The sequence below is a fragment of the Anser brachyrhynchus genome (genome assembly GCF_964034855.1).
Source record: "Anser brachyrhynchus genome assembly, chromosome: 2".
NCBI lineage: Eukaryota > Metazoa > Chordata > Aves > Anseriformes > Anatidae > Anser > Anser brachyrhynchus.
Genome location: NC_137695.1, coordinates 47,816,049 through 47,838,547, shown reverse-complemented (window position 1 = coordinate 47,838,547; position 22,499 = coordinate 47,816,049). Strand labels below are relative to the sequence as shown.

The window sequence follows — 22,499 nt, the reverse complement described above, 5'->3', positions numbered from 1 at the left end:
AGTTTGCTGAAAGGAGGGTGTCTCGGAGCTAGTATACCTGTAAATGGAATAAGATAGGAATTTCTTATTGATTCTGTATAGAGCCTTGAAAACTGCTTTTGACATGTGGACGATCTCTCGCTCATCTCAAGATGACAAGTGAATTTCTGTTACCAGAGGCAACATACTTTTGTGTTGCTGGCTTCACTATTTTTTTTTCTCCTGGTATATTTGGTCATATTATGGGACTATTCTTTATGTAGCCCTCTAAAATGCATTGTAAAAAGTGGTAACTAAGAATGATGGAAAATTCTTTGCTATATTTAGTTATATAGTATGGGGTTGACTTTAAAGGTATGACTGATATACTAAACAGTGTAAGAAAGATTTTGGATGATTTTAAGATTCAGCAGTGTTGAATAACTTGAAGAATACCGTGGTGAAAGACCTTACAGTTATACTATTCGCTGAAAGAAATTACTAAACAAAGGATGGGAGGGGGAAAAAGCTTAGAAAAATCTGTTATGTGATTTGGTATATTATCCTTCTCTATGGAAAGCTCTCCTAAACCGTGTTTTTGTTTAGGGACTTGTTTTTGTCTTTATTTTGTTTTAATCTTCATGATTTGGCTAACGTATGTGATAGATAATCCAGGAAACCCATAGACAATTCACAAAATACAATGCAGGGTCTTGGGGAAACAGATTAGGTGTAAAGGGACAAATATGGAAGAGGAATGGGATCTTGGGAAGATGGGAGTGTGGCATTTAGGATGGTAGACTGGGACAGGAAGAAGAAAGACTGGTTGAGCAATGAACTGGTAGAAGATGGGTAATTAGGAGAAGTCCAAGTCTTGTGAAGAGTTAGGTCAGCCATGGCTCAAATGGGATGTGTGTGACATACCTGAGAATCAGTGGGATGTGGAGAAGTAGGTGATGGGCGAAGAGCAAGGACAGAGAAATAGTAACAATCAGTGGGGAAAAGCATAGAAAGCAAATGTGAAGCATGGAGAGGGACACAGGTGGTAGAAGACATGTGAGGGATATTTGCAATGCTTTGTAGGTGTAATCAGATCAGAAATGGAGGAAGGGGTGGTCAGAAGTTGGTGAAGAAGGAGAGTGGAGATTTTGTAATGACACAGAAGAAAATTTTGTTGAGAAGTCCAGAGAGGTGAGCGGACTTGCTGGGCTGGACAGCTGGGATTTGTACAAGAAGCCTGAGAAGTGGAAATTCATTCCTGAGTATTTTTATTATTTTTTAAAACCAAAAAGAGGAAAGGATAAAAATGAAGAACGGAGGCACACAAGAATGAAGAAGAGGACTATGTAAAAATACCATGTGTGAAGAACAAACAAAGTACATCTGTTGGATGATGCTGACCTCTGGACCCCTATTTCTTTTGTCCGAGAACTTAGTGAGGAATTCCATGTCATTAGTTTTAGTGCTTGTTCATAGATGTTGATAGCCTGCTCTCGGTTTTATTTATTCTCTTTACTCATCCAGCAGGGATCTGGGAAAGGAGTCTGAATAAACCCATGTGTGCTATCACACTGGGACATGATGCACTACTTCATGGGATTTCTTTTTTGCCTTGTGTTTCCTTTGCAAAATTAAACAACATGAAAGTGTTGTAAAAGTCTTGCACTCAATTTTATTGTAGTCAAACTTAAGATTTTTGTCACAATCTTGGAAATAGATTTTTCTGTACATTTTATAATTATTTTATAATCTCAAGGTATTTTTAACAAATACTGGTAACCATTTTTGCTTGACATTTTTTGAAGAAGTATGTATAATGTCTTTGGCGTTTTCTGTATATGCACAAATAATTCCCGTGCTGACCATGTGTAAACATATTTCAGGTGGTTCTCTAGAATCGCTTATTGCTCAAGATGAACATCTACCTGAAGATGTAGTGAGAGAATTTGGTGTAGACTTGATTACTGGTTTACACCACATTCATAATCTTGGAATTATCTTCTGTGAACTGACACCTGGAAAGGTAACGAGGAGCATTATTTATAGTGGACGTTGTATATTACCTTGTATGCAGTCAGTGTGTTAATCATTATTCCTGTTGTACTGTTTGTGAGAAGCTCATCTAATGTTGGAGGCCAGCTGAGCTTTGTAATAAATGTAGAGACAAGAAATGAGCTTGAATAGTTTATGATCTAATTGATTTATTTCTGTATTCTAAATTTGATAGAACTATAGATTCTTTTTGGCTTGATGTACTGGTCTGAATTAATCAAGGATTTTAGTTCTCTATCCTAGGGCCCTAACCTCATTATTATACCTGCTCTGTCATGCTGCAGAATATTTTGAAGTCACAGAAAATGCTAACAAGAGAGTAAAGTTAACTTTCTTTGTAAATGACTTTATCAATTGTTTCCAAATGCCATTTAAATTACCATCTTTCTCTTGCATAAAACCACCAATCTTTGCAATATCTGTCTTTGAGTGTCAACGTGGAACTTACATATGGTTCAGTCAAAGTTCATGGTTTTAATTTAGATAGTAAAGTGAATGTAGCTGTGATCGAAAGTTCTTGCTTTAACAGTAATTCTGTTTTTGATCTTGATCTATAAGTGGTGAAGTTGCCCTTGTGTCTGAATTTTCTGTAAAACTTGCACAGTCGTACTCAGTTTGTCATTTGTGGGTCGAAGTGCAGTAAGTAGTTATGAATACATAAATAAAGCATAATGGTAATGCCTCTGTATTTTTCTGAAGAAGAAAAGAAAAAAATAAAATGTAAAAACTGTAGTCTTTTGAACACAGAATAATGTGCAAAAGTAAGACTTTTTCCTCCAGTCTGACTAAATGGGCAATTTTTTCAAACAATATTTTGGGGATTCTGAAGTTTTTAATTATGGAAATTACCTTTATTTTAATTACGTCTCTATGCAGTGACTGCATGGGGAAAATTCTCACGTTTGTTAGACAAAATCTTTAGAATTTTCTGCTGGATCAAATTGGAAAGATTCACTTTTTTTTTTCTTCCCTCAGAGAAGACAGTGTTTCTTTTTATTATCCTTTTACTTTACAACACATCTTACTTTTACGCTCTTTTTTTTCACTGTAGTAACATCATTATTATTTCGATTTAACAAATAAACAAAAATGTGCGTTGAACCGTTGATGGTTCTGTTGTGAGCTTAGAAAATTTTTTGGTTATAAGAATATGAAAGGGATCATTCATCTCTTTACTTAAATGATTTGATTATGTTTTTTAATTTTTTAGTTGATATTGGAAATTCCAGCAGTCACTACTGTTAATATCTGGTACTTGTTTATTGGATTCTGTTGATCCCTGTAGATCCTGCTGGAAGGACCTGGTACTTTGAAATTCAGTAATTTTTGCTTGGCTAAAGCAGATGGTGAAAATCTGGAAGAGCTTTTTGCTTTAATTTCAGCTGAAGAACCAGGAGGAGATGTCAGTGAAAGCACTCCACAAAGATACGTGAAAAACAGATTTCGAGGTATGATACTTTTACTAGTCAAAACTGTTTTAAACCAAAGGGCCAGAATGAAAGCGGGGAAAAAACCCTTGTTATAAATAATTTTGAGAGGAGACTTTGTAAGGAGGTAACTGATCATCATTCTGTTGGGGCTTACTAAATTCGTGGAAAAACTGAATAATTAATTCTGTTGGGTGGACGTTTGTAAATACTGTGCTTGCCTGTGTCTTTGCAATGGAAAGCATCATCTGTAACTTTTCTGTAAGCAGGGTTTACATATCCTGCATGTGGGGATTTACTTAAGTAGGCTTATAACTAAAAAATTTGATCTTAAAGATTGTTTGGAGGGATTATAACATGGAGAAGGAACAACACTCGTGAGTGAATAGGAAGTAGAGAAACCGTGTTTTACAGGTATATGGTCATAATTCTAAACTTTACAAGGACAGTTTAACTAAGAACTGGAAGAATATCATTCTGTCATAAATCATATGATAGATTAACAATTACTTACCTTTCCTACTCATTCTAAATAGACTTCAGGTTATTTTTGGATTGAACCTTACACATAAGTGATTGTTAAATAAATATAATACAGCCTGTAAACTTTCAACTTTTCAAAGGCTTTTTTGCAACTGACATCACATCCCAGCAGTAGAGTTTAATGTACAAACTGTTTCTGTATCCTGAACAAGTTTTCCTTAGCTCATAAACTGTTCTTGATTTATTTTTCATTGGAGAAAAAGAAAAAATAGGACTGAAATTTATACACATTTTAAAAAAAAAAAAAGACTAATATGAATAAGATTGAAAATGGTTCAAGGTAGCTAATTAATTGAAAATATTAATTGTGTTTGGGTTTGCTAAAGGAGATTAAATCGTACGTTCTATTTGATGAAAAGTAATGATTATTAAAAGAAATAACTCAGTGAAATACCTTTGGTCCTTGATGCATTTCACGTATCATCAACTAAGTACAAGTTGTAGTATTACAAAAATAATAAAACTCACTAAAAACGCTGGAAATTGAACTTAAACTATCTTTCATAATTGATGACATTTGTATCTCTAGTGTTTAGCATATACATTAAAAAAAAAAAAAAGTGCTGCAGACTCCATAGGGTCTAAGAGTAATTTCCATTAACTTTATGTTAAAAGTATACACAACTCAGTAAGTACTACACAGAACTGCTGCTACTGTAATTGGAGACTGCACTGCTGTTAAGTATCCATTTAATAATAACTTAGAGATAGGCTCTTGTGATTTTTATTGACATGTGACTTTAATTATCCTTTTTGATGCCAGTGTTCCATTTTATTTCTAGTTTGAGGTCTGACTGTTTTGGTATTAAAGATACCAAAGAAAGAGCATTCCTTTAAGAAAGAGTGTTTCTTTTTCAAGTATGAGAGTTCCTTTGTTTTAATTCAAGAGACGTTCATGGAAATGGACTACATGGCAAATGCCATGGCAAATAAGAAAACTTCAGATTTTTGTTTTTAATCTTCAGAATCTTTCAATGGTTCATGTTTTGGAGCATCTCACAGACCTCTATTTCCAAGATAATGATGTGTCATAGCAGTTACTGTTATATGGAACAATGGAAATCTTGGCAATATTTTTGTGGGAACAAAGAGAGCTTTCTCAATACTTTGCCGTCTCCTGCAGAAAGCACATACTAAAAATATTAAGACCAAAACCAGATCTTTATTCAGGAAGAAATACAAATCTAATCTCTTTCCTGTTGCCTTTCAGAACAGCTTTTTCAATTGTATGGTTAATGACCTATTGTCACTTAAAAAAATAAATAAAAATTTGATAGCAAAAGAATCCAAAATAAGCTTTTTAAAGGACTATGGAATTTACATTTTTGCTGAGTTTGCGTAATTCTTATAGAGATTTTGGAGAAACTAGTTAATGTTTAGCTGGAAGCTGCTGTAGAAATAGGAACTGCATATATTTTTTTCTATATCAAAACAAATTAGGGTTATCTGGATTAACTGCCATAGTCTGACATGTAATGTTTTTATAATGTTTTAATGTGTGAAAATAGGTATAACTAGTTTAGACCAGTTTACTGACTACCTTGTTTTTCTAGCAGTCTTCTAATTTTATGGAAATTTATGTCTTAGTATATATTTTTTTTAAATATAAAACCGGATATAACCTAATCAGTTCTGTTATTCACATGAGAATTATGTTGGTTTAACATTATTCCCAATTTCCTTGGCTGTGTAAATTGTCAAGGTATATCAAAGCACTCTTTGCATTGATTGTATTAGAAAAATGTAGCACAAACCAAGTTGGTTAATGGGAGTGAAGTAAACAACAAAATAGTTTCTGTAATCCTACATAATTTAAGAAAGGTATAAGAGGAAGTTACTTTCAAGTTATGTTTGGTATCTCAATTTTCTTGTATCTAAGTGAAGATAAACCCGAACTCACTGAAGTGTGGAGAGAAAATTAAGTGTTCTACAGAATAGATGCTGAATCGAATTTGTTACATATACTGTATTTTGTAGGCAATCCATTATACATGGCTCCAGAAGCAATAAAGGGAGAAGACTTTTCTAAATCCAGCGATCTGTGGTCCTTGGGATGTTTACTTTATGAAATGTTTTCAGGTTGTAAGTTTGTATATTTCTTTAGTATCAGTGGTAATGAAAACGTATTTTGTGTTCCCAGTATAAACTCTTGTTTACTTTCCAGGGAAGTTAAGGAAGAATTAAGACAGGTTTGAAAGATTTCTTGAAGAATATATTAAATGTACTTAATAGTATGGGACTCTGACAAGCAATCAATTAAAGTAATACTATTAAACTCTACTTTTGAATGGATCTAAATATAACAATATTAACCAACTTGTATTCCTCAAATACTGTTTGAAATTGCAGCAGTACTTGCATTCTGGCAGTGTAATGTTTTCATCTTTTCAATATTAAACTCTGGGTGCATTAATCTGGCCTTTGAAGGAGAAAACTGTAACTAGAATAAAACTAGTCATTAGGCTTCCTGCAGATAAACTTAGCATTGTCTGCAGCTGTAAGGAAAACTTCAGCATCAAACCATTACAGTGCAGTGTTCTGAAGTCTTAGATAACACACTGAACTGCTGGATCGACATATTCTGCTTAGACCTTCTCTGCTGGCTGTCTTATTGCTGATTTATACAGAGCTGTCATGGTGGCCTCCCTCAAGCCACCTTTATTACCTGTTTTGTCCTTGGCCTCTTCTGCTGTTCATGGTAGAAGAATTTAGAAAGGTTTTATGTTTAAGTTAAGAAGTGAACATGGTAAATAGAATTCAGAGTGAAGGTGTTTATTGCTTTGAATGTTTTCTTTGGGAAATGAGCTCAACATGTATCATTGCACCTGAAAGTCATTTTGAAGTCTGCTTAATCAGGGAAATAAATCTTCTGTTTGTTTGTAGGAAGACCACCATTCTTCTCAGACAACTTCTCTGAGTTAATTGAAAAGATTCTGTATGAAGATCCACTGCCACCTAGACCGGAGGGTAACAATTTGCTCTTGTTAAATATGTTAAATCAGAGTAATACTTAAGTTGGTTTTACTTTGCACTGTTTCTTCTGAAGCTCATTGTAGGAATCATTTAGCTGTTCAAAGTGAATGTTACCATTGCTTTTCATTTGCTGAGAACTTCTTCCATTAATGATGAATGTTTATTTGCCTATTGACAAACAGGCGTATCATTTAGTGTTAAGAATTAAAAATAAATGTACCTTCCAGGATGGAATCTTTGAACTCTGTCATCCTGGGCATTGGTGGTATTCATGGCGACACTTTAATATTGATGTCCCTTTTCAGTTAGTAGCAATGAGAACAGTGGTGTAGAGTTAAAAGTGTTACTCCTTTCAATTCTAAGGGAAACTTTGTTTTCAAAGTGGATAAATTGCATTTCATAGTTCTGAGCTCTCAGAATCAGAAGCAAGAGTCTTTCTCATTTAAGTAAGAGTTCTGGAAACCTCTTTTGTGTAATAGGATGCAACAATAGTCCTTTAAAACTGTCACGGCTGGTGTAAATTTCAATTAAAGCAGCTTTCAACTCTACTTTATTTTCTGCTAATAGCTGTATGATAATGGAGGGTGGTTTTTTAAGCATATAAAAAATTGAATTACTTTGGTAACCAAGTATTGTTTTTTGATGCTTCAGAAGATCCTTTGAAATGCAGAGTTTATATTTAGAACTTTTGATGCATTCACATTTTTTCAGATGAAATTACTATTGAATTAAACTGTTCTAACACTATCTTCAGATAAAGATTTGATCTACCTTATCATAGTTAACAGTTGGTTTTGCTACCCAATACTTATCTTAAGTGTTTGCAGGTTCTGCTTCTCAGAAACCTTCTGCAGAGTTCATTAGTTTACTTGATGGCTTGCTTCAAAAGGATCCTCAAAAGAGGTAAAGCGTCTAATTGATGAGTTGTTTACATTGTCTTTTCACCTCTGGAAGAAATCACTGCTATGGTACTACATGTATACTGTTCTGTATACGACAACACAGAAATAATTTTGATCCTCATAAAAGAACAAATTGCACTTTTTCATGCAAAGATATACAGAATGTTCTGATTAAATATAGCTTTGTGTTTTTGTAGGTGGTGCTAAATACATAACTATAACAGAGATGATGGGTAGCTTTTTAAACTGGATGTCTTTGCTATTCCAGAGCAATGGGCTCATCTATTATATAAGGCTTTGATTTATAGGTGTTAAGTCTTAATTGTTGTATAATGTAAGATTATCATTTGCGGGTTAGTTCAAATAATTTAAATGTTGGGATTGGCTGAACAGTCTCTTTCAGTCTTCATCCCTCTGTGTTATGTGAATGATGCATTTCAATTGAGGCATAAAGTTTCTCATATAAGAAAACTTATTTGTTGTCCAAGTACAACTCAAAGGGATTAATTGCTTCATTGAACCTGGTGATACTAAACCTAGCCTGATATCTGTGTTTGTAGCTCTACTTTGCTGTTGTTTTTTCAGTTTGTTTGTTGCTTTTCAAAAGGCTAAATTGGACAGACCTGTTGCAGCACCCGTTCTGGAAGGGCTCTCTTGGCCATTTGGATGGTGATTCTGCAGACAGCCAGGGACCAAGCTTAAGGTACTGAATGTGCAAACAGATGTTGCATACAAATGAACCAATATTTTTACTTCTTTTTTGTTTGTTTTCCTGTGGTTTTCCTGTGAATATTTCAATCTTTGAATTTTGCTTAGGATTTTCATATTGTTAACTAATTGATGAATGAAATTTTTCTCCATCCAATGAACAATTTGGGAGGCTTAGAAATTGCATTATCCTATTAGTGTATTAGAGTACCTGTTGCTTTCAATAGTCCTTTCTCCATAGAATGTATTAACATTTTTATTTATTTTCATTGTTCATATAACAAAGATGCTCGGTAATTTGACTTCTAATACTGTTCTTCAAAAACCTTTCTAGAACCTTATGAGTCAATTTTATCTCTTTTATTGAAGTTTTTTGTTAGGTTTTGTGATGTTCTAAGCTTAATCATAAAAACAATCCATACAGTCTTAGATTCGTTTCAGCCTTGCAAATGCAGCTGACCCATATTTCTTGTTTATAGAGTAAATCTAATGTTTTCTTTTTAAATCTGTAATACTCTTACATATAGGGAAACACCCAACCCTTTTATGAAAACAGGCTTATACATTAAATAGGCTTCTTCAAACGTCCATTATCTTGATGATTTTGATTTTTTAATTTCCAGTTAGGGTGTGTTTTAATGATCTGTAGTTCTAAATATTTGAATGATACTTTAGATTCCATCCAGGGAACAAATGTGAAAATAGTTTTATTTTAGAATGCTGAATGCTTTTGTATTTTATCTATTTTTTTTAAATTCTCTCTTGCATTGTTCAATACCTATTTCTGGTACCAGTGCTGCAGCATTTTTGTTACTAATATTTATTCTTATTTGGGATGCTGCTCTTGGTCTTTTCATTTCATTAGTACTTTCTCCAAACAGGCAGGTAACAAATCAAGATTTAAAGTTTATACCACAAAGTTGGAACTTCTTCAAGGTATTAGTGAGACTTAGCTCAAGCTCCACCACAGTGTTCCTCTTTGAGGAATTCTCAGAGGAACAGAAGAATCTTTTGACCTTACTCTTGATGGTCTCCTAAGGCTTCTGAAATATACAGAGATATGCACTAATTGACAAATATGGCAAGCCTAGGAGATGGGCTTGACATGGAAAAGAAGTTGCCTACTTTTTCCTTTCCAAATATGAGGCCCATTTTTTTTCCACAATATGGGAGAGATTAATATTAGATATTCTGGAGACCCTTCATGAAGATGAAAGTTTTATGACCCGGTTCAATGTGAATAGCACGGGTATAAAAAACAAAGTGCAATTAATTGCCAGGTCAATCCTTAAGCAAAAGCTAAAAAAGGTAGTTTTTATTGACCTTAATCTAGGTTACAGACTTCATTATTAAAAGTATGGTGGTTGTGACTTTTTTCTGTAAAAATTAAATGGTCTCTAAAGCTTTTAATATTTCTTTATAGCTCTATTATTTTGGGGTGTAAATTTATTTACTAAATTCAAAAATAAATTTTTAATTTCTTAGTATTCTCTAAGTCACTTGCCAGAAACTTATTTTTCTTTGTTGCCTCTACTAGTATAAAAAGTTTTTATAACACATATTACAATAGGATGCTGATCTATGAGAGTGACAGTTAAATTGCATGTTAATAATTCCAATAAATAACAGATATGATCCATCTGATTTCTTTTTTTTTTAAGTTGTATAATTAATATTTCCTATTAAACAGCAATGAAGACACAGTGTCCTCTGTGTCTTGGAGTACCAAGGAGCCAGAAGAGGCTTATAAAAATCTGTCATCTTCTACAGCGGATATTAAGCTACAAAGCAATTCCTTCAAAACAGGTAATATTTGTTATGTTATTTTGAATCATTGTGTGTCCTGTGAATTTTGTCAGTCTTACCAACATGCTTATTTCCTGTGTTTTGTTTCTTCCTGACTTCAAGTATGACTTCATGTTCTCTTTCAGTAGAAAATCCAACTGAGTTGCGCCCCAAAAATGCAGTTGATGGTGAATCAAATGAATCCATATTTCTTCTCAGGTATGAAAACCAAAGCAATAGTTAGAAGGCCCTTGAAAGTCCTTTTTTTTTTCCCCCGGTCTATTCAGATACTTTATTATTCTGTTTGTAATGATTTGTTACAGTGTTTCCTTGTTTCCTTTTGAATTTTCTATCAACAGTTTAATATTAAGGTGCATTTGAAGACCAGTTAAAACAAGGTGTGTGGCTAAAACAATGTTTTTATGGCTTTATGAAATTGGTTTTTTTCTTAACTGTTTGCCTAAACAGAAGACTCCATTTAGAACTTATTTCTTTGTTTAGACATGAGAGTATACTTTGAATATGGTTACTTTAGATATGAAAGAATAAATGCTCAGCTCAAGATGCATTAATAAATTCTGCCGGTGGCTCTTCATCACAAGCTGTTGGTATTTACTAAGTACTGCACTGGGTATTAAATAAAAAATTGTGATTGATTGGAGTGATATGTTTCGCTTGAGGTGTGATTCTGAAATTTGTACTAATTTACAAGCCAAGGAGGCTCTCAAAAAAAAAAAAAGTTTTGTTCTTGTCCTCATCAAGTAGAAATATTTCAGTTTAAAATGAAACACTCTTTCAAGATTCTTATGTAACCTGAAATAGGGCTTTTATGCATGATAATGTCTACTTTTCCAGTTATTTCAGTTGGTTTTATAATATATTATTACTCAGCTGTGATGGAAAAATGTAAAAATGAGATAAAACCATACTTTTAGCAATTCAGAATGTCATTTGTTATTTGCCTTAGTGATTTGCTGAGAATACAGACTGCAACAGCAGTACAAACACTTGATATAAAACCATAGAATCCAAAAGTGTACTTTTAAGACCAATATATTTTATTTATGGTGAGTACACTTATTTTAATAATAAAAAGAAGAAAGGTAATAAGTAGAATTTTTAATTCTGTTTCTACTCTTTGCTTGAATGATAGAATTTCTTAAAGCTTAAATTTTAAAGCATTGAAGTGTAAGGAAGTTCCTGACCTGTCACTTGGCACCAGAATTTATTCAACTGTCAAGGTGATTAATCAGCTTTTGACAGCGGTAGCTTCTTCTACATGTGCAAAGGGAATAGATCTTACTCATTTCAAATAGTTTGGTTCAATGATTTCTTGTCTTGTTTTACCTGAGAAACAAACTGAGAACTGGAAAAATAGGTAAGATTTTCTCTTTCAAACATACATAAAAGCAAATTAGGTTTGGAAAAATGTTTGATAAATGAAGTATATGGGAACCTAGAATAATTTGTTCTGTCTCCTAGGTAGAAACCATGCTTTTTTGATTTAGGAAGTGAGACTGTTTAAACTTCCAACCAGATCCATTAGGCACCAACCGGATATTTAGGCACCACTTCATTTTGCCCATTAAATTTTCTGTCCAAAATTACATAAGATACAATTTTTGACAAAATATGGTTAAAAATGGGATCTACATTAGTCATTTGATCTTTGATTTCAATGAGTATCTTTAATTTTGTCTTGTGATTGTATTTTTAATTTAGTTGCTTTTTCTAATAAAAAACTGATTTGCAACTGAATATGTATATTACTTTCTGCAAATCAAGATTCTGCAAATGTCTACTCATTTAAAGGTGTCGATTAAACCAGTGTTTCTTGACCTGCTAATTTTAATAATTCCAAAGTTGATTTTAAACATTTAAAATTTAAATTAATGTATTCTACCACAAAAGAGTTCACTAGCAGCTTTATTAAAATTGCAGAACTACAGCGTTCTGGTCTCTCCTTTCTGTGTTTTCTAATTAACGTAAAGGATTTTTTAAAGAGACTGAAAAACAAGCCTGCTTCACACTCATATATGAAGATGAGACAATTTTTAATTTCCATCAGCTTACAAAGATTTGGCAGTCAGGAGAGAATGAATAACAACAAAATAAATCACAATTTCTGTCTCTTTTTATAGTTCTCGTCCTACTCCTAGAACCAGCATTACAGTAGAAGTAAGTGATGTTACTACTGCCCCAATCCAAAATTCTCATCAAAGAGATTCATGCTTGACAAAGGTGAGTAGAAAAATAATAGTGAGAGATGGTGGTATCATCACAGTTAGAATTATAGCCTGGAGTCTATAATAAAGACAAACTTCTTCCCCATCCTATAATTATAACAGAAGGGTAGTTCCTACAGTAGTAGTTCATTTAGTGTGCAAAATTTTTTTTAAAAAGTTTGCAGAACTCCAGATGTAGGAGTAAATCAAGATGCTTAGTCTTCCTTTTTTTTATTTTTTCAATGTATAGTAGAAGGTAATTGTCTTATTTCTTACCTATCTACTTTTTTAAACTTAGGTTGCAAGCTTGTGTCTGTTTCTCACGTGTATGTTTATCATAATTTTTAGTTGGGAAGCCGTATCTACTACTATATGAATAAAAAACAATTTTAAATATATAATTGACATGGCCAAACTCTGTGGTATAACATTTAAATGAAATATTGTGGGAATAAACATATGTTCTTTTTTTGTGCAAAAGTATTTCAAAAACTTTTGTTCTTGTTCTAGGATAAAAATAGGTGCTCAAGTCAGCAGGATATAGAGTCAACATTGAAAGAGCTCATTTACACTGAATCTGATCTTATCGTGACACCAATCATTGACAATCCAAAGGTATAGCAAAATGAAATATAAGATTCAGGAACTTGTGGGTGAGGCTATTTTTGTAGATAAATCTGTAATCAGGGTGAAACTCCTTTCCTGTATTTTATAACCCTTGTTCTAAAGCAGTTCCACCTAGTCATCTGGAAAGCTCTCATGCAAGTTTTTGGCAGTCTTTTGTAACCCTATTGTATTGTTAATTTGGAGGATAGAATTATTTTGGGATTGAATAGTAATATTCAAGTAATGATTTATAAGAAATAGCATCTACTAAATGCTGTGTTCAGTGCTTTTGTAGATTTGTTTTCTGATAACTTGCTTTATTATCTATTACTTAAATGAACACAAGGCTCAGTGTGTTTTGGTGTGCTAAAAACAAAGCTGTCCATGAAGCCGTCTAGTTTAGAAGTTAAACCTTTCCAGAATAACTTCTGTTACTCTGTAAGGTTATGAAGGTCATGATAATATTTCTAATAAGCATGAACTTTTCTGGAAAAGAGGACTTGAAGTTGTAAGAAATATCCATCCAATTTCTGTCTTACAGATTCTAACTTGAAAACTGTTTGTGATGAGTCTCTTGAGTGGAGACTGACACTTGTTTGACAGCAAAGGGAAGGCCAAAAAAGAATCAGAGCTCTGCACTGCCATCGCAGTGTAACGTGTGCGTATAGGCCCATGTGCAGTATTGGTAGAAAGAATGATAGGTTAGAGACCCTTGTCCTCCACCTATTATTTTAGTAACTTGACTTAGTAAGTGGGAGATGCAGGACTGTAACAGTTTTCATTGGAAGTGATTAGCTCAGTAGAAAATTCTTATAGCCATATCTTTAGTATAACAGTGTTTTTGTTTGTTTTAATGGAATTCTTAACACACTCAAATTCTTGCATAGCTGGACAGAAAAACTACCCAATAATATTGTATTTGGGTTGGGTGGCTGCCAGTGGAGAATTTCAAAGGTAATGAAACATTTGAATGCCCCCTCTGTGAATTCACAGTTCTGTCTCAGGACTTAGACATGAAGCCTTAACCCTTCACTGCTTCTCTTCTGACTACAATTGTAAGAGATGAGACTGGGGAGAAGTGTACATGGAGAATAATCTCTTTACCGTGGAATCCTAGGTTCAGAATTAATGCAAAGTAGCCCTCTAAATTCCATGGGCACGTAATCAGAGTCACTGCAGACTTTGCAATCTTCACATTAATGGATGACACTGACACCTGGTAGTGCTGAAGAGTTTGCAATTTAATCTCCTGTAAATGGATTGACTAGATGCTGGCAGAAGTGTAAAAGCTGAAATATCAGCTTATGTTGTAAAATTTCCCTGTGTTCTGCTAATCTGTGGAACTGAAAACCTTTTTTTTTTCTTTCTTTTTTTTTTTTTAATTAATCACATTCAGTCTGTGTGTATAAAATCACCCTTGGGCTTTTTGTGTAAAAGGCTAAACTGCATACTGGAATTAACTGCAGTATGCAGTCATGTTGTATGTGCTTTAGTTACTGAAAATCACGCTTAAATGTTCAGTGTCTGAGCAGTCATCCCATTTGATGTACCAAAGAATGCGTTAGGGAAATAAACATACCTGACAAATGATTTATCAGTGATTGTGATTGTGTAACTTTTCATGTTCTAGAATGATCTAGTGTATGTACATGTATTTACTGTATGGCAATGAATCACTTAAACTTTTTGTGAGCTTTCAGCTGTGTATCAGACTAGATCATTTCTATAGCTTTGAGTATTCTGGGTAGAAGCAAGGTAAAAATGTAAACTTAAAAAAAAATCAATGATGTTGTATTTCTGTTAAATAAAACCAAGCATTTAAGTGGAAATGCTAACATTTGTACTCAAAACATGGAGTTAAATCTCGTATATCTGCTTGAAAGAAATGCATAGTGGGAAATAATGGAAATTATAAGCTCATAATCATGGAATAATGGAAATCATAAGCTCAGTAATGTACAGTGATTTGTACAGCCATCCCGTATCTTTGTTTCACATTCATGTGTTCATGTTCAATAGCTGAAAGACTTCTAGAAATGCATTAAAACTAGTTGTAATGTGTGTGTTTTGCTTTTACAGATAATGAAGCAAGTGCCAGTTAGATTTGACTTGAAAACTTTATCTATACCAGCATATTCAGGTATGGCTCTGCTGAGGTTAAGACTTCTATGTTTTGCATATGGTGGTGTAACTATCCCAAGACTACAGCCTCCCTTTGTAGATTATAAGTTGTCATGGGGAGAATTTGTAATTGTTTTTCTGAAGCTAAAGTTGCAAATGTTATCTTTTTAGCTAGAACAAAAATGAGTAGAATTTTCAAGTGCTAATAGTTACATATACCCTTTCTTTTTCTTTTGCACTTTTCAATTACAAGCTGATACTCAAAAGCTTTAAAATAAGACAGCCAACACTTTTTTTTAGCATGGGAAAAACAGATTTTTTCCTTGTAATATTTTTTGTAAAAAAATAGATTTTAATTGAGATATTCAGCTAAATGGATTAAAATTTGACAAAGTTAAAGAAGCAAATGAAAACAGGATGTTAAAATGTGCAGTGTTGATAAGCTATAATACTTGGCAGTCACACATATAATTGTGAAATGTTCCCAGTGGATAGCATGGATTTGTGGGTGTTTTTGTTTGTTTTTTGTAGTGTTTTTAACCTCTAGCAAGTCTGTTATTTCTGAAAACAAAAGGCTGCACATTGTCATGACTGTTACATTTCTTTCTTTGGAATGTTTCCTCTTGTCTATTTAAGGAAGTATTGTTAGGGTGTACTGTGCTTGAAAGGGAATGTCAGGCAAGTACTCCTAGAATTCAGATAGCACCTCTTCCTAGATGTCAAAGTTCCCCTTTTCTTTCTATACAGTATGTATTTTGTACAGTTAATTTGTTGAAGAAATTTGATAGTTAAAAATTTGTTGAAGAAAATGCATAGTTACTACAATTAAGATTGTAGTAAAAGAAAACATCTTGTATTTGGCTAATGTCCTAGGCAAAAATGATCAGACTCAGGAACCTGAGGAGGTGGTATTTTATTTAATTTTGCATTTAAGTACCTACGTTATCAGTCTGATATTCTGATAATGTTTAGCTGCTATTGTGTATATTTATTTAATATGGAAGAGTGCTTTTTTGTGGTTGTAATGCTTTTAGGGTTGTAGCTTTTTTTTTTTCTGGTTTGTTTTTTGAAGATAGCAAATTTGGTACTGTTTATCAACACTTCTTCCTTACTATTAAAGGCAATATGGAGGAAAAAAAAAAGATAAATACCTGAAATTCAAACTGCTTTTCACCTTCACTAATGTAAATTATAATTGTCTTCATTAGTCAGTGTTGCTACTTAAGCGTAAGACAGGTTTAAAATATAGCCACGCTCTTAAATATTCTGTTCTGGAGCATACCAGGATGTCAGATAAGTTGGTAGTAAATAGCTAGCCAAAACTGAGAGGATATATGATTAATAAAGTGGACTGAAGTTAGCCCTTGAAACAGATAAGGAAGTCTTTGGAAAATTGTCTATTCCTATACAATGATTGCTGTGCTGAACTACAGCATTTATGCTAATCGTCCTAGTGGCTGTTGACTTGTGTTCCTCTTCAAGTTATCAATGTTCTGATACTCTTACAGCTTAACTAGATAGATATCTATCTGTATGAATATTTATTTAAAAAGAAAAAGAAAAGACCAATCAAGTTTGTTGCAATAGATTCTGTAGGGATTTTGCTGACTTTTGTTAGTTTTTACCCCTACTTTGCTGTAATGAAACTGCATGGGCTTTTTAAGAATTAGTGATGATGAACATCAAAAACTACTTTTTTTCTTTCTAAATATAGAACCAGTAAATGTTTACTTAAAGACCAAGGACTTAGGAGGGTTGAGCTTTCAAAAATCTCTCAAGGTTTTTATTATCTTCTTATGCTTTGTATCTGTTATTTCTTTTTTGATTTCTATAATCTTTATCTACTTGTTTGCTTGTTATGGTTAGCTGAGAAGTTATCATCTATGAAAGACATGGACTGGAATGATTTCTTGCAACAAGTGTCTTCATTGCTTGATTCCACTGAGAAGAATGCAGGAGCAGCACGTTCTAAACTGAATTTACTGTATTACCTGTGTACTGTGGCTGTCCACAAGGAAGTTGCAAGCCGGCTAATTAACTCTCAGCTGGTAAATATAAAAGCTCTGAAGTAATCAACATGGTTTACATGCTTGCCATTATAGCAAAAATCAGCTTCATTTAGAAATACTTCAAGAAATTATTGGTGTAATGACTAACGATATGGCCAGTTAAGTAGAAAGCAATGAAAACGTTATTGAATTCCATGTAAGCTTTCCTAAAGGACAACTGCTGGAAATTGCTGTATTCCATTGTCATTGGACAATTATTATTTTTTATTATTACAATGATCCAAGAACTGAAATGTGAATTAACAGAACATTTTAGAAATGAGTTATTACTTATGTAGTTAATTTTTAAGTGGCCACATGTCAAATCAGTTTATTTTTTAACATTTCCCAACTACTGCTGTCTATTCTCAAAAAATTAAATTAAATTTCTTAAATACTTGCTGGTTAATACTGTATGATAATCTGTATTTGTAGATGAAAGCATCATTTCTTCCTCTGCGTAGTGGTATTCACAAAGAAAAAATATTTTTCTCAAACTTGTACATTTAGCAATTAAAAATATATATATATATATATATATAGAAAAAAATTGTTCTTTTACTCTCAGCACTTTTATTTGTAATCAATGCGTTTGGACAATATCTATAGTCTTTGTCTATAATATTTTTTGCAAATACTATCCAAATACATTTTTAAATAGTTACTAGCATTTTCACTTTTTTTTAAGCATCAGGCTCTGTCAGATCACTGAAAATCACTAATGTTTATCTATCTTCTTTAAATGATAGTTTCCAGTGTTAATACAGCAGCTGCGTGCAGCCGCCAACTGGGATATGTAAGTAACTATTATTTTAAATCATTTTTTTCAAATATGGGATTACCAGTGAATTCTTTTAGGAGTTTTTTGACCTTTCGAACTGCTTGACTGGCAGTGTGTATATAATATTGAAGTCTTTCAGTAATGAGCTAACATGCTGCTCTTTTGCCAGACTTATTATATTAAATGTCTAAAATTTTATCTAAGCGTTATATAACTTGATTTATTCAGTGATTTTAAGTAGCAATATTTGATAAATTAAGCCATGCTGTAATAGTAGTAAAATACCTGTAAGGATAGATTTTTTTAAAATGTTTGTCAGAAATATTTGAAGGTGATAGTGCCCTCTGCTGCTTGTTTAGTAAATGTTAATACTGCTACAGTTTTTCTTTAATGAAACATGTGAAACTGATTTGCTGATATCTACTTTATTTTTGTTTTGTCAGCCATGCTAAAAAGTTTAAAGTGATCTCTTGGGGGTTTTCTCTATTTTAAGAAAACTGAATGGGAGCATGACTTACTACTAAGACTGTAACAAATAAAGAATCTCAATTTTTCACTGCTGAAGGAAAAAAATGTATATTTTTGCATGAATTTAATAAATGAATCTGAAATACTGAAATAATTTGGCATAAAAATTGAAATAAAAATAAATTTTCAGCTGTAAATAGCACTTCAGATATTTCCTTCCCTTAGTAATCTGTAAAATATAAACAGCAACACAATTGTTTTGTGATATTTTTGAAGTAGTTTTTCTTCATCTACAAAAAATGTATTTCGTATACAGACGCGCTAAAGTTGCTCGAGTGATTGCTTTACTGGCATTACACACATCTGAACTCAGAGAAAATGTACCTGTTTCTGAGGTAACTTTCCGTTTCACTTCTTTTAACATAGTTAATGAGTTTAATGTTGTTTAACATTGTTAATGACTGTTTGTCAGTTTTTCACAGCTTTATTTTGCCCCGTACATGAAAATGGGAATATAATTAAATATACAAACTTCTGTGTTTATTCTATGTAGTTATTGCAATCTTTACTAAACTGTGGCTGAACCACCCAAAAAGATAAAGCTCTAGTCTTTGTTTCTCTTTTCTTCAGAAAAATCAAGTAGTCACTGGCATACTTCTGTGTGTGGGTAAGAATAAAAAAAGTTAACTTATTTGGTTATCCTGAAATGTAATTATTAGAATAGTACAACTGCTTCTTAGAAATCTTTTTTCCTTTTACAAAAATTTATTGAGATGGAACTTGTTTGAGATTCCTCACAATTCTTGAAGAATGTGCATAATTGAAGGAGCAAGTCATTTTCTTTGGAGAAGAAAAGTATTTTGAATTGTTTGTTCCTTTTTCATTCTGTGTAACTGATTTGATTTAAACAGAAATTAAAACGATCTTACTGTCCTGTTTTGTGTGTGATACATACACATATTTCATAAACTTAACAGTATTTGCTGTTTAATATCTGTTTAAGCTGTGAAGTTGACATCGTTTCTACTTCATGAGGTATAGCTAGTATTTGAATGTGAGGAAACACAACTGCTAAACTCACTTTGCAAATATGCTAACACATTTCGCAAATACAGAATAGAATAATTCAACTGGAAGAGACCTACAAAGATCGTGTCCAACTGCCTGATCACTTCAGGGCTAACCAAGAGTTAAAGCATGTTGCCGAGGGCATTGTCTAAATGCCTCTTCAACACTGACAGGCTTTAGGCATTAACCACCTTTCCAGCAAGCCTGTTCCAGTATTTGACCACCCTCGTGGTAGAGACGTTTTTCCTCAGGTTCAGTCTGAACCTCCCCTGGTGCTGCTTTGTGCTGTTCCCTCGTGTCCTGTCATCAGTGACCAGGGAGCAGAGACCGGCATCTTCCTATGTGCTTCCCCTCCTCGTGCAATTGTAGAGAGCAGTGAGGTCATATGTCTTCACATTGTGCAGATCTGGCATTAATTTTCATATGCATTAATTAGGAAAATTATGATTTTTTAAATTAACAAAACTGAATTATAATACAGTTCAAACAGCATCCACTCTGCTTGCTGTAGTGAATTATTTGCAGTTTTTTCATAATAATATCCTTTAATTTAAAAAAATATTTTAGAATGCTTACCATATTAGTATGAGGAAAGTAATTATTAAAAAATCTAATTCCAGTGTTTTCATGTCTTCAGTGTAATTTCTGTATATTCTGATCTCTACAGTCATGATTCCTGCTCCCCTTCCCCTCCAAATAGCAGAATTGCTAGTTTGAACATTCCTTTGGATTGTCAGCTATTGCATGCTTTTAAAAGAGTTGGAATTATTTATAATTTTCTATCTTGTGTTTTTTTAAAAACAGATTTTAAACAGTATTATGTACTGTATTAACAAATAATGCCATAATGTATCCTCTTATATGAACCAGCTGATAGTCCAGCTGAAGTTTCTTGATGGCTGCTGTGATTTAGGAAATGTCAAAACCAAGCTGTAGCTAGTCAGAACGTAATCTAAAATGACTGCATACTCCTGTTCTTAGGAAGTCTGTAACATACAATCCCAGAACTGGAAGTCCTAAATAAATCTGGTTTTGATGGTCTTACTTAAAATAAAAATAAAATAAATTTAAAAAAAATAGTCCCTTACAGATGAGTGAAGAATGGCACTACTGCCTCAATGCAAAGGGCTCTCTAATTTGACATTTCTACAGAGGCAAATGTGGGTAACCTGGAGAACGACAGAGTAATGCAAGCATGCACTCCTATTTCTCCAACACTTGTTCTTCACCTCCTGTGATAGGCATCTCTGGGCTTTTTCTGAACCAGGTATTTGAATTTATCTAGTAATCTTATGAACCCTCTTAAATGTTTTATCATCCATAACATCCTTTGGGAAGAAACTGCACAGCTAAACTATATGCTGTTTGAAGCAGTCAGTCCCTTGGTTTAGACTTGCCCTTGATAGGCTCATTCTGAGGCCTGCCAGTTCTTACATTGCACGGGAAGCACAAGCATTTCATGTTCATCTTCTCTGCACCAGTTATAGTGGGTTGTTCAAGGTATCTTTATTTTTTTTTGTCATCTCTCTTCCAGACAGGTTCTTTTTTCGTTAGTAGTTCCTCATGTCAAAGCTCTTAAAATTTTGTTCATCCTTCTTGCTGCCTTATGTTCTCTTCCAGATCCCAGTTTCTTCTCTTTAAGATCAAGAACCTTATTAGGAGGACTGCATCCTCCTAATAAAATAGATACATAAGTGATTTGAATGGTAGTTGGTTTTCTATTTATTTCCTATTTTGTTCTCAGTAACTTCTAACATAGTCTGCTTTTTGGCCACTGTTGGGAAGACTTGGTCTCTTTGTGGAACTCCCTATTATAGCCTCGCTATATTCTTCCCAAGTATGAAAAGTCAGAACTCAAGAAAATACAAGACTGGAATTACTTTTACCGTGTGTGTACTGTGCTATGTACAATAAACTTTCTTTCCTACTTATATTGCTCCATCACCACAGAGCAATGTTGTTACGACAGACTTTGCAGTTCTGTTACCCCGTTATTTACTCATCCATTTTTTTGTGATTTGCTACTTGTAAATGTAGCATGGGACCTACGAGAGACTCAAACAGGACAGCACTGCTGGCTATTTCACGTTAAAATGTGGATCTTTATTTCTACCCTTAGTTTCCTGTCTTTTACAGTTATACACTTATTTAAGGACATTTTCTCTATCTTTGAAGTTTATACTGCACCATTCATTATTTTTGTTTAAATGGTTTGTTAAATAATAGCAACATTGCGTCCTGAAAAAGCAGAAAAACTTTAGGAAAGAAAGAAACCTCATCCTCATTTCACATGCAAAAATAAATGTTCATTTGCTGCAAACCAAAAGTTTTTGGTTTATTGCCCTTTGAAGAATTAATGGTTTTCCCTTTTTTTCTTTAAGGTGATCTGTGAAAAACATTTTTCCATATGTAACCACCAGAGGTCACTAAAACACAAAATTAAAATGCAAGTAAATGCTATTTAATACTACATCCTCTGCTGGACTAGACTAGAAAAAGATATAATGGTGGAACTATGTACATCTTGATTCTGCTGATCTATTCTGAATGTCCTGATATGTTCTGATGTAAATTCACTTGCAGTTAGTCTATTTCCAATTAAATGTTTTCTAGAACAATAGAATTGTTTAGAAAAAGACTGATGGTAGAATGCAGTAGGGAAATTGAACTCTTGCATATTTTTCTTTGAATCGGAATCTTTCAATAAAGGCGAAGACATTTTGTGTGTAATTTCCTCTACCTGGCAGTTGCAATAAAAAATGAAGTAGTTGTTGATGCTGTATATGTCAATTATTTTCTGACTTACCAATTGCTGTGTTTTTTTTTATCTTCAC

At 33.2% G+C, this 22,499-nt stretch overlaps 1 protein-coding gene across 6 annotated transcripts in view; it reads left to right on the top strand.

Annotated features, from left to right (window-relative positions):
- The window catches only part of ULK4 (unc-51 like kinase 4), a 243,474-nt gene that overhangs the window by 4,791 nt on the left and 216,184 nt on the right, over nt 1-22,499 (top strand). For 4 of the 6 annotated variants that reach the window (XM_080580478.1, XM_080580476.1, XM_080580474.1 and 1 more), the window contains 14 exons: nt 1,842-1,981; nt 3,296-3,458; nt 5,958-6,059; nt 6,864-6,947; nt 7,781-7,856; nt 8,463-8,558; nt 10,254-10,369; nt 10,495-10,567; nt 12,490-12,589; nt 13,084-13,188; nt 15,259-15,319; nt 17,167-17,348; nt 18,098-18,144; nt 18,914-18,992. In XM_080580478.1, coding sequence (XP_080436604.1) covers nt 1,842-1,981; nt 3,296-3,458; nt 5,958-6,059; nt 6,864-6,947; nt 7,781-7,856; nt 8,463-8,558; nt 10,254-10,369; nt 10,495-10,567; nt 12,490-12,589; nt 13,084-13,188; nt 15,259-15,319; nt 17,167-17,348; nt 18,098-18,144; nt 18,914-18,992 — 1,424 coding nt within the window. The remainder of the gene's footprint in view (nt 1-1,841; nt 1,982-3,295; nt 3,459-5,957; nt 6,060-6,863; nt 6,948-7,780; nt 7,857-8,462; nt 8,559-10,253; nt 10,370-10,494; nt 10,568-12,489; nt 12,590-13,083; nt 13,189-15,258; nt 15,320-17,166; nt 17,349-18,097; nt 18,145-18,913; nt 18,993-22,499) is intronic. The other 2 variants (XM_080580477.1, XM_080580479.1) reach the window with 2 other exon arrangements.